This window comes from Echinops telfairi, unplaced genomic scaffold (assembly GCF_000313985.2).
Source record: "Echinops telfairi isolate 266 unplaced genomic scaffold, ASM31398v2 ScPeMD7_5;HRSCAF=22, whole genome shotgun sequence".
In the NCBI taxonomy this organism is placed as follows: Eukaryota; Metazoa; Chordata; class Mammalia; order Afrosoricida; family Tenrecidae; genus Echinops; species Echinops telfairi.
In genome coordinates this window covers 5,469,679-5,482,410 of record NW_022103901.1, presented here as the reverse complement: position 1 = coordinate 5,482,410, position 12,732 = coordinate 5,469,679, and the positions used below count along the sequence as shown (strand labels likewise).

Sequence of the window (12,732 nt, the reverse complement as noted above, 5' to 3'; positions counted from 1 at the left end):
TGAAGGAGGCCTGGAAAACAAGGGGTGGTTGTTTGGCTGGTGGAGGGAGTTGGCTCACGCCTGCTCGCTGGCAAGGCTCCTGGGAGCTGCTTTGTGGTGTTTGTATGCGGGGGCAGGACTGGCCCTGCCAGCTCTGGGGAAGGTCTGCCGGCAGGAGCCTGCCCAAGAACGGGCACAGAATCCGACTCCGTCTGAGGGGCAGGCATGCCCACGTCGTCCCCGGGGTCCCGGTCACCCATCCCCTCCCCCGTCACAACCCTCTGCACCAAAGTGCCCACAAGGGACCCTTCCTTTGCCAGCCTGGAAGGGTGAGTTTTCAATGATGGAGCCTCAACACCAACTCTCTCGAGCTTCCTGGATTCGCTGCCCAAGGCTCCTTGGCGTTCCAGGGGCGGGCAGACCTCGGAGGTGGTGGCAGTGGTTCGGGTTCTGGCCTACTATCAAGTGGATGGTGTGGTTTGGTTTTCTGTTCCCATTGCGGCGGATGGGATGCTTCCACTAGGCTGTGGTTTATGAAGGGCCTTGGTGGAGCTGGTTTGGGGTTGGGCTGTGAGCTTGTTGGTCTTGAACTGCTGACCTTGCAGTTAGCAGCCCAACTCATAACCCTTGATGTCATAGGGTTGTTCTTATCATGTATGGGCAGATCTAATTGTATTGTCTTTCTCATGGTCTGTGTGTTTTGATTTTTTACACCTTGAGGGTTTGAGGCCACCCTGCGTGGAGCCAGGAGTCTGAAACCACCAACTGCTCCCAGGAGAAAGAGAGACAGTCTATTCCCATGAAGAGTCAGAGTCTGGGAGACCCACAGGGGCAGTTCTACCTTGTCCACAAGGTCAATAGGAGTCGAGTCAACTGGCTGGCAGTGAGTTTGGTTGTCTAGGAAGGGTGAAAGATTGTGTGGAGGTTCAACATGACACAGAGGCAGGAAGCGAGTTCATGCCCATGGACTGGCTCCACGCAGGGTGGCCCCAAACCCTCAATGTGTAAAAAAACAAAACCCACAGACTGTGAGAAAGACAATACAATTAGATCTGCCCATACATAATGATACAAACAACCCTATGACAAAGGGTTACGAGTTGGGCTGCTAACTGAAGGGTCAGCAGTTCAAGACCGACAGGCTCACTCCACGAGGGAATGAGCTTTCTACTCCCATAGACAGTCTCAGAATCCCTCAGGGCAGTACTACCCCACCCTGTGAGGTTTCTGTCTTTGTCTTTTTGAGTTAGCAGAGGGTGTGAAAGACAAAACCCTAACTTCTCGAATATGGTTCTTTGGTGTCTAAGAGCCTGCTCGGAAGCAGAGTGAAATCCCAGGGCCATGAAGATGAAGGAGCCCTGGTGGGGTAGTGGGTTTATGCGCTGGGCTGCTGACTGCCAGGTCAACAGTTTGAAACCACCAGCCAACTCCTCAGGAGCAAGACAGGGTTTTCTACTCCTGTGACAGTCTTGGAAACTCGCCAGGACAGTTCTACTCTGCCTATAGGATCGTTACGAGTCGATTGGCCCCTTGGACTGAACGGATCATTTTCAACCGAAGAACTCCGTGTGGAAGAGGGCAAGGAGCAGGATAAGGGCTCGACTGTTAACTGAGAGGTTAGTGGTTCGAACCCCCCAGCTGCTCCAGAAGAGCAGTCTGCTCCTGTACAGCTGGCAGCTGTGGGAACCCTGGGGCAGCTCTTCCCTGTCCTGGAAGGTTGCTACGATTAAACCCCACCGCCGTCGAGGCCATCCTGACGCACACTGACCCCACCGGGCAGAGGACTGCCCTTATGGGCGTCCAGGGTTGTAAGTCTTCATGGGAACAGCCGCCTCATCTTTTTCCCAAGGAGCAGCTGACGGTTTTGAACTGTTGGTCTTTTCGTTAGCAGCCGAATGAGTAACTCACCAGTGGCCCTGGGTGCTAGAAGCCTGTCAGAATCTACCCCAGGGCCATGGGTTTGGATTTTGGCTCCTAGTGTTAGCAGCCCCGCCTCCTCCCCATGACCATCTCACACACACACATACCCATAGCCCTCTACCAAAAGGACACACACACACACCCCACCCCCATTCCCCGTAGCCCTCTACCAAAAGGCTGCTATGGGGCCCCGTCTAACTGATGGTGACCCCGAGTCCAAGCAGAATTCACCCCATGGGTTTCTAAAGTTGTTCATCTTTACAGGGACAGAGCCTTGTCCTTGTCCCTCTGAAGAGGCTGGTGGTTTCAAACTGCTGACCTTGTGGCAATACTACCAAGGCACCTTAAGAAGCAGGCGGGCTTCATACTTCAGCCTCTAGGCTCATACCTGCCCGTGGAACCGAGGAGCTCCGCTGTACAAGTGACGGTGTCCTTCTCCACGTCACGTTCATAAACAAGAGCCCGCAGTGGGGGTGGGGTAGGGAGGGATGTGATAATTAAGAGGATTTTATGGACTTTTCTATGTTCATGCAGAAAAGCGTTCACATGTAAAAGTTGTACATTTGATATAAGATTTATTCACACTGTTTTACACATAAAGTTTTCCATTTGAGGGCAGGAGGTAAGTGGAGGGGCAGCTAGGATCCCTCCCACACCCTCACTCCCAGACAAGGCTGTCACATGATTAGACACAGAGTTGGCACACTTGATTGAAAAACAAAATCAAACAGAGCTAGACGAGTGATGTGGCTGGACGCCAATTTCAATCCCAACATGCACCGCCCAGCATCCTTGATCCTGGGAGTTCTTGCTCGGAGCTTATTAAAACAACCACTGTGTGTGTGTGTGTGTGTGTGTATGGTCACAGATGACTGCTTACAAAAGAAAAGCCCTCCGCCTACTCATTTCATTATAGAAAAATATTAGAAACAAACAGTGCTATTCAAGGTGTTTGCTTCAAAAATCAGAGAGGACACGCAGGTTTAAGTCGCTGTCACCCCCATGGAAGGACATGGGGGTATACCAGAGGACACACAAGCTCCTGATTTGCTGGGTCTTGCCGATCCCCGCCTGCTTCCCAATGAATAGTTACTTAATATGCTGCCTGGGGACAGGTGAGAGAATAACTGGGTTCCTTGTTCTGGGGACTCTTGATTTCTTCTTAGTTTTTGAGAGTCAGAAAAACTCTTACTGCAAGATGAAGGGGTGGAGTGGGGTGGGGGGAATTGGCATTTCTTCCTGATACAAAAAAAAAAGTGTTGACAATCTATAATTATAGAACGTATTACTTTTTTTAAAAAATTAAGAAATGGCTGATTTTTTTCTCTCCTTTTCTTTTCATGGTAGGAGTCCTGTTTGGGCATGCTTCAAGTTGTAATCTGGGCCCTCTTTGCCCAGACACTGGGAGTGGGGGTGGCGAGGTATTATGAAGCAGTTCCAGAAATGGGAGGCATGTCCAAGAGGGCCCGGGGCCGGTCACCCTCGGCCCTGGTCTCCTTGTAGGGGAGTATGGGGAGCCTGCAGGAGAGGGGTCCCTTGTAAGCTATGTACAGCAGTTTACACATCAGGGTTTCATTTTCACATGATACACAGCGTATTCCCTACGATTAACTTAGGCCAAGCACTTGTCGCCGGTCAGCGGAGGCACGAGACGTCGACTCGCGTTTCACTGGAGGGGCGAGGTCTTCTGTGGGATCATGATCCTGGATTCCATCTCCTGAATGAGCGGGACTGAAACGGAAGGGAGATCACTGGGCTTGTTCTTGGCAGGCAGGTCACGGTAGCACCAGACCAACGACTGGAAGGGCATGCTGGGAAATGAGGGGCCAGCCCAGGGGCACCTGAGCTAACAGCAGATTGGCTCCAACCCTCCTCTGCAAAACACAAACTCCCGGTCATCGAGTCGAGGAGGACTCTTAGCGGTCTTCCTCTAAGGGGCGAATGAAGGGAACGGGTCCCATCTGAGGATGTGCCGGGCTTGTGGAACATCAGGAAAAGTTCCATTTTTGGGAGAAAAATGGCGCTCTTCTCTGAAGGAAGCCAAGTGGACAGAAACCCAAGGCAGGCACAAAGGAACAGGCACACGGCAGGGGTGACCCTGCCGCTCATGAGGAAAACGCCTCTGGGAGAGAGTGGACCGCACGACTCTTTCATTTCCTTAGTGGTTTAGGGCCTAGATGCCACACTTGACATGCGACGTGGCCGGTGCCCATTACTGGTTTCGGCATCACTGAGTTCAGCCCAATGAGTTCCTTTTAAATATCAAATGGCTGTCTGTGGATGTCGCTGGATACTCCAGGAGTCAGGGTAGCACAGTAGTAAATGCCCTTGTCTGCAGTTCAGAAGGTCTGCAGTTCAAACTCATGAGCTGACAGAGTGGAATGAGAGTGAGTGAGTGAGTGTGTGTGTGTGTGTGTGTGTGTGTGTGAGAGAGAGAGAGATATCAGAGAGAGAGAGAGGGACAAGAGAGATCAGGCAGTTTGCTCCCATGGGGATGATAGCCTTGCACCCAGGGGGCAGCTGTGCTGGTCCTACAGGGTCGGTTCGGTAGACGCTGTTTAACTCAACTCGATGGCAACAGGCTTTTTGATATAGGAATATATTCACAGACACACGCGGTAAGTCTAGTTATCAGAGTCATTTTCAAAATCTTTTAAATTGAACTATGACGCTGCCTTCTGAAGGACTGGCACTTTTTATGTGAAAGAGGAAACTTAACAAATGTGTGATACATTTTCAAAGTTATAGCCAATGGTGTAAAATGTACAACATACAAAGGCCTGAGAGCTGTACCACACAACATGTGTGAGTGAAAAAGGACCATTTGTCTTTATTAAAACTCATGCACACACACACAGACTATAGGAACTTTAGGGAGCGCTGATGGTGTGATGGTTACCCATTGGGCTGCTAACTGTAAGGTCAGTGGTTCGAAACCACTGGCCACTCCAGGGGAGAAAAAAATCGGACTTTCTACTCCCATAAAGAGCGACAGTCTCAGAAACTCACCGGGGCGGTCCTACCCTGTCCTTTAGGGGCGCTATGAATTGGAATCAACTCGATAGCAGTGCTTTTTTGTTAGACATATACATGCACTTCGGGGGTTCGAGAAGATAATAAGAACAAGAAAGTGAGAAGAATCAACATGAGAAAAAAAAGATAAGTGAACGTCGGCGTGAAAGACTATCTGAGAAGAGGATCAAACGCCCTGCGCCCATGAGACGATTACCTGTGTAATAGACCAACTCTTCCCAGCCATGTTTGTGCCACGCGGCGTTCCGTATGTCTTCCCGGGTCTGAAGATCCTTGTAAGCTTAAAAACAACCACAAAGACTTAAAACCAAACACCACGCCCCTCCTTGTTCCACTCACAGAACCACGACGTGTTGGCTCTGGAATTTCCCCACGGGCACGGAGAACCGAGCGCACGGAACTAGGCCTTGTGGGAGAGGTGGAGCAGTCTTCTCTCGCTCGGAGTCTAGCGAGGCCTGGAGAAGAAGGCCCGTGGCAAACAAGTGAAAAACCCTTTCCATTCATAACCAACCACCGCCAGACTTTGGGTGGGCAACAGTGGCTTCCATCTGTGGAGAACACAGAGCAGGCAGAGGGGAGGCCTGTTGAGTACATGGATCATGCGGAGACCGGGCAGGTGCCTGGGGAGAGATGCCTGGGGTGGGTCTCTAGGGCCAAAGGACTCCTGAAGGTTGAAGCATCACCGCTTCCCTATGGGAATGAGAGCGGAAGGTGCATCAGACATTGCTCTGGGTTCAATGGGCGGGCCTTTTCACAGACCCTCCCTGGGCTGATTCCCCACCTGAGCTAGGGCCTTCCAACTACTGAGCAGGGACATGGCCCATCAGCATCGTCACTACCAGTTCTCTGGGAATCTCCTTCAAGTCTACTGTCTGCCACACACACCCCTTCTCCCTCTGAGACTTGCTCTGGTAGGCCAATCATTTCAGACCAACGAAGAACATTTCTCTCAACCATAATGAAGAGAAGGCGCCCTGGTGGGCCAGGGGGTGACCTGTCAGACTGCGGACCCCCTCCATCTCCACGGGAGGAAGAGATGAGGCTGCCTGCTCCCTTTGAGATGCAGTCTTGGGATGTGACTTGCTGGCAGCGAGTTTGAGTTTTACTATTCATGGGGCAGGTTGACCTGGTCATGCCGCAGCGGTTAAGTACTTGGCTGTTAACCCAAAGGTCAGCTGTTTGAACCCACCTTCGGCACCATGGGAAAAGCATGTAGCAGCCTGTTTCTCTAAAGGCTGACCACTTCGGAAACCTTAGAAGGCAGCTCTGCTCTGCCCAGGAGGGCTGTTAGGTTAGCAGTTCCAGATCATCAGCTGCTCCCAGGAGTTCTTCTGCTCCTGTGTGCTACGAGTTGGCATTGGCGAGATGGCAGTGAGTTTGGTGTGGTGACCACCAGGGTGACACAGACCTCTGGTGGCCCAGGGGCAGCGGGGGTGTTGCCTGCAGGGGCAGTGACATCTGAATTGGGCCTTGAAAGCCTCCAAAGTAAACCCAAATCCAAGCCCACTGCCAGAGTCCCTCCCAACTCGTACCCACTCTACCAAGGGTTGCTGAGACGGTATACCCTTACAGGGGCAGTCACGATTCAGTTTTCTCCCTCAGAGGAGGTTGGTGGGCTTGAACCCCTGACCTTGTGAGGAACAGATCAGTGGCTAACAGACACGGCCCAACAGCAGGGGGTGGGGTCACCGGCTTCAGTTCCAGGCAGCCCAACATTCAACCTCCACCTGTGACTGGATCCATTCCAAGGGACTGAGTGGAGATTTGTTCCGCTGGCTCGGCAGCTCAACTCCAGATGGGCCCAGCACCTCAGAGGAGGAGGAGGAGACATACCCCAGAGATGGTGCACCATATAGAGCTGGCCGATCTGAGAGAAGAATCCGCCCACAGCTTCACTACCGTCCTGCCGGAAGCGGATGGCCCGGGCCCTGGGAGAGAGGAGGGGGCTCTGTTACAGAGTCTGACCATTTCAGAGGCCTGCTTCCTTGGCAGTCAGGACAGGCCATCCCCTGAAAAGGGGATCTGATCACCTTTTCAGAGGTCACCTGAACTGGAAGCTAGTGTCACGTTTGGGACTGCCTGTGGTGACATCACTCGTTTTCAGCACGGCCACATGCGCGGTGGTTGCCCAGTGGATGTCTACCTAAGGGGGCGGGGTGGGTCACCCTGCAAGCCGACTTCTCTACAACCATCTCTGAGAAGTGAGGGAGGGGCCTGGCCATTGACTGTTTGGGTAGGAGGCAAGGCCCACCCAGAAGGGTGGGGTTAACACAGAGGTCAATGGGGTACACCCTCAGAGCTCTCAGAGATGGGGGGCGCTACAGGAAACGTGGGTGCTCTGGCAGTGTGAGGGGAACAGGACACGCTGTACCTCGCCTGGGCTGTGTCTTAGGGCCACGGGAAGAGCACTGGGCCTTGTCATCCACATGACAACTGGAGCCGACGCTTGGGTTTTATGCCTGTTTTTCCCTAACCGGGATAAAATGTTCTGAAAAGACGGGCACTGAATGGCACAGTGGGTGAATGAGACACAATGGTGATGAAATGGCTTAGACCTCGGTGCATTTTCAACGGGCCCCCTGTAAGGTTTCCTGCGGCAATGAGCTGGCAGCTTTTCACATAAGGGCCTTCTTCCTGGCCTTCGAGGGATCCATCCCTTTAGACAGGGTGGGGTGCCCCGGAACCCCTAAAAACTCGGGACTCCTGGCTCATCTCTACCAAAGCAGTTCTCTAGGCTCCAAGGGATGTAGGGAGGTGCCCAGGAGGAGAAAGAGAGGTGTAGGGGGCTCAGCATGAGAAGGAGGGCATTCGAGGAGGTCACAGGGAGAAGTATGGCCGGTGCGTGTCAAGAGACTCCACCAGCAGTGCCCAGGTTGGATTGCAGCCTCAGTGACATCAGCGTCTTGGAGCTGACAGGGCTTGGGAAGACATTTCACTGTGAAATATTTATGAGAATCAGAGACTCCAGAGGATCAACTGATGTCTACAGGGGACAAGACGCTCTGGTGGCCTGGCCAGCTCATTCTCTTCTGGGAAGCAAAGCCCAAGGCACCGAGTAGGGTCACTTCAACGTGCATGTGAAATGGGAGCAGTCTCCCCAGGATCACTCTGCACCCCGCTGCTCTCGTTTCCCGTCAGCTCAACCCAAGCTTCCCAATCCCAGTGGGGGCCGGGAGAGGAAGGTTCTCTTGTCAGTGGCCCCCATGGGTCACCCACTAGTAAAATAGCATTAAAAAAAAACCACCCAAAACTTATATTTAGCATTATGTGAACCGTATTTCCACAAAGATTATGAATCGGCTGGGCAAATTACTGAAAATTAAACAAATCACTTTTAGGTGCACGCGGACTCAGAAGAAGGCCAAAAAGAAGCCGTCCTTCACTGAGAGTGATCAATATTCAGGATAATTCGTTTCATTCTGATTTTTTTTTTCTAATTCCGTTAAGGTAGGCAAAGAAAACATACTTGCCGTCGCCTGGTAATAATCAGAAGCACGTATTCAAGTGGAGGCCACCCTCTAAAGTTACCTACATGCCAAAATATAAATCGAATGCTGAGCAGGCTTGGTAAACAGCATGTAAGATAATGGGAGAACATCCCTGGTATTTGCTCCTGGACTCCACGGTGAACAAGTCTCAGTAACAACTAAAACCCAACTCATGCGGGTTCTGTGCGTAGCTAAATCATTACAGTTATGGGCCAAGGTGAGGAGATGGAGATGTGCAGAATCCTAAGCGGAAAATTCCTTCATAAAATGCCTGTGATACAGTGTGGTGTCGACTAGGCTGGGGTAGGGTCCTCAGTGGTCTTGCAGGTAACACCTAGTATCCCCCGTGACCTGGACTCACAATGCCGTCGCGGTTACAAGGCTCCACGGAGGGATGGTACAAGATTAGGGGGGCACACGACACCTAAGTCACAGCCCCGAAGCAACTGAAAGTGTTTCCTTGGGGGCGTGGCCTCCTCGCAATATAAAGATGCTTTGCTTTTTGCTAGTTCTGGATCCTGTGTCTGGCTCCTGGAATGCTGGTTCTTTGAACTCGAGCCAAGAACCTGCCATATTGCTTGCCGATCCAGGGAGTCATCAGCAGTCCATCATCTGACCTGCTAGCCCTGAATTTGTTTTGCTTCTGTAGCCAACACCGTGTGGTCTTCTGGCTGCCCTCGGCTTCATTAACCCTTGACGCTACTTGAGGCGGGGGAGCCGCATGGAGCATGCCTGGGCTTGGACGTGCCTACTTCTGCAATGGTGTGAGCCATTTTCTTGATATAAACTTCTCTGTTTATATGCACATATAAGCATCAGTTGGAAACCCAAGCAGGCAGTCCTGCTCTGTCCTATACGGTAGTTGAGTCAGAATCAACTTGATGGTAACGGGTATTTTTTGTTGTTTGTGTGGTTGCTCGCCGAACCTACCAGGGGGCTTCAAAAATTTCACAGAAGATTCCACTATCTTGTAATTCCACCTTCCCACAAACTTTCTCAAGTCTACTCATGCGTTCATAATTTTATCTTCTCAATGGACGGAACCCTTTATCAAACAATCTTTTACGGTTTCTGACTTAAAGGCTACTTTGTCCGTTAATAATACAGTGTACCCATTCTTGGTTAGTATGTGCACGGAGCAGGAGTATCCTTTTCCACGTCCCATCTCTTTGTGTCTTTGTGTCCACAGTGAGTCCCTTGTAGACAGTATATAGATAATGTTTCTAAAATCCAACCTGTCGATTTCTGCCTTTAAAGAGGGGAGTTTAACTCACTGACATCCAATTATTGATAAGGAGTTGCTCCTGTCGTTCAGTTATTTTCTGTATGTCTTCTATGTTCTTCGTTCCTCAGTCCCACCATTACCGCCCTTTTAAAAGGTTCAGTTTGCATAGTGTACTGTTTTGATTCCCTTCTTCTGTTCTTTTCTGCCTATTTTATATTTTCTCGGTAGTTATTTTGTAAATTAAATATCTTTAAAAAACCTATAGCATAATATCAATGTAATTACAATAGCATAAATGTACTATACCCCTATCTTTATCCTTCCTTTATATTATTGTTACAAATTATATTTTTACACTTGTGTACCACCCATTAACATAAATTTATATTGTTTTATGAATTTGTCCTTTGGATTATAAAGTAAAATGCTGAAATTTATCTTTATGCGATTTATCAATATTCTTTGTTTCATCTAATGCTTTTGAATTACTATGAGCACCCTTTCATGTCAGTGTGAAGGGCTCCCTCCCTTCTGCATTTCTCGTAGGACAGGTCTATCGGTAATGAACTTCCTCAGCATTTATCTGGGAGCTTATAAATTCCCCTTTCATTCTTGGAGGACAGTTTTGCTGGACACAGAATCACTGGGTTTGGTTTGGTTTGTTTTTAGCACTTTAAATGCCACTCCACTGTTTCTGATAAGGAACTAGCTGTTAATCTTAGTGAGAAGCTCTGGTACGGTTTGTTTCTCTCCTGTTGCTTCCAGATTCTCTGTGCTTTTGGACAGTGTGGGTACAATGTGTCTTGGTGTGGGCATCTTTTGAATTTGCCGTTTGGAGTGCAATGTACTTTTTGAAGGTGAGTACCCTCACTCCTCACTTACTGACAAGGTCACGTCCCCAAGACCAAGTCATTATGTGAAAGTTGGCATAATGCACCAAGGGAGGATGACCACATCAGATCACCAGGTGAGGAAGGACACATCATCACATACGTGTCACAACACCAAGTAACCATTGTGGCTGGGCCACACTGACATATAACCTTACCCATTACAGCCGGTGGTGTTACTTTCACCTCACAACTTGTCACTGCAGACGGTGTATGCTATTAATGTGCAAAATAGCCTGACAAGACAGTAAGTGAGGAGCAGAGGTGTTCACTCTCGTCAGATTTGTGAATCTTTGGTCATTGTTTCTTTAAATATTTCATCTGCCCCTTCTATCTTCTTCTTTTTTTAATCTTTGTTTTTTAAAAAATCATTTTATTAGGGGCTCATACAACTCTTACCACAATCCATACACACATCAATTGTGTAAAGCGCATTTGTACATTCATTGCCCTCGTCATTCTCAAAACATTTTCTTCTAAGGCTCTTAACATATACACATAGGTTGGCATACTTGATGGTACTGATAAATCCAAGGTTCTATTAATTTCTCTTTACTCTTTCTGCTCCTCAGACTTGTTACTTTTGATTCTCTTATTGTGACCATTGGGCATTTACGTACAAGAACATATCGTCATTTTTCTCGGGTATACTGTTGGGTAGCACTGCTGGGTCATATGGCAACTCCAAGTTTAACACTTTGAGAATCTATCAAACTGTTACAAAGTAACTTTACCATTTTACATTCACACCAGCAGTGTATGGGCTCTCCAGTTTCCCCGGCATCCTAACAGTTACTCTTTGTTTACAAAATGATAGCCATCCTAATGGGTGTGATGTGGCACTTCCTTGTGGTTTTATTATTTTTTTCCTTGTGGTTTTATTATAAATTCTTTATGTTGGACATCTTTTCATGTCCTTTGAAGACATTCATTTATCTTCTTTTGTGAAATGTCTATTCAAATCCTTTGCCCGCTTTGAAAATTAGGTGATCTATCATATTCAGTTGCAAGAATTCCTTATAGAATATAGACAAGTTCTTTATCAAATTTGAAAAAAAAAATTCTCCCATTCTGTGGTGTGTCTATTTATTTAATGGTATTCTTTGAGGGATTTTTTTCCCCACATATGAATAGTATGTTTTTAGTGCTGTATCTAAGAACTCTTTGCTTAAGTTAAGGACACAAAGCTTTGTTCCTATGCCTTCTTATAGAAGTAGGTTAGCTTTTTTCAAGTTAATTTTGTATGTATCATGTGAGGTAGGGATCTAAATGAACTATTTTGCAAGGATATCTAGTGTTTCAGCATTGTTGGTTCATAGGACTATCTTTTTTTCCACTGAAGTGCCTTCATGTGCTATGCCACTGCCCTGCATGTTTTCCCTAAGCCAGCCCCAGCATCTTGATGACTAGCTTTGTAGTAAGTTTTACATCTGGGAACACTAAGTCCTCTGATTTTATTCTTCCTTCACAAGGCTGTTTTGGCTACTGTGGGTCCTTTGCAGTTTCAAAGTTTGCTGGGTGTGATGGGTAGTTTTATTGTGCCAACCTGGCCAATAAACACATGTGGGATTAATAAGGTTGCAGTTTAATTGAAGGGCAAAGAGTTAAATGGCTTGGCAAGTCTCGCCTCTCTGTCTCTTGCTCTCTGATGATCCGACCAGTGTGCAGCTGCCTTAGTTAGTTCTCTGCCTCAACTTGCGAGCTACATCAGCTGTGGGACACCCATGGACTGTGTCGCTATAGTTTGAGGTTCCTTCGAGACCTGCTTTGCCACACTGCTGGTGTGTACATCACTTGAGCTGGGGACTGTCGGACCCTGTCATCTGGCTGTTTGCTGCCTGTGGCCACACTGCCTATACTGCTCTACAGGAGACTCAGCGTCTGCTTCCTGGACTTGCCCCCAGCAGCCCCTGTGAGGTGAAGGACTGCCAGTGTATTAACTGTCTCACGGAAGTGAGTTGAACTGAGTCCTCTGTACTGCTCTGTGGACTAATTAGCTGTTTATTTCTTTGTGGTTTTGTTTCTCTAGCGAACTCTAACATACTGGGAATTTTGAATTTATAGAGCAATTGAAAACATTCGTATTTTGCGACTGAAGCTTTAAAGGAAAATAGGTGAAGCCCCTGGACCAAAGTGCTCTGTTGACATGACAAAAGCATGTTTCAGAAAAGGTCATTTTCCAAAATAAAAAAAAAAA

General features: G+C 48.5%; 1 protein-coding gene across 1 annotated transcript in view; it reads right to left on the bottom strand.

Moving 5' to 3' along the window:
- Nucleotides 1–2,457: 2,457 nt before the first annotated feature.
- NIPSNAP2 (nipsnap homolog 2) overlaps nucleotides 2,458–12,732 on the bottom strand; it is an 11,806-nt gene continuing 1,531 nt past the window's right edge. The window contains exons 3-5 of the mRNA XM_004705927.2: nucleotides 6,766–6,860; nucleotides 5,129–5,212; nucleotides 2,458–3,630 (exon numbers count right to left, since the gene is read on the bottom strand). Of these exons, the coding sequence (XP_004705984.1) occupies nucleotides 3,566–3,630; nucleotides 5,129–5,212; nucleotides 6,766–6,860 (244 nt within the window). The 3' untranslated portion in view covers nucleotides 2,458–3,565. The remainder of the gene's footprint in view (nucleotides 3,631–5,128; nucleotides 5,213–6,765; nucleotides 6,861–12,732) is intronic.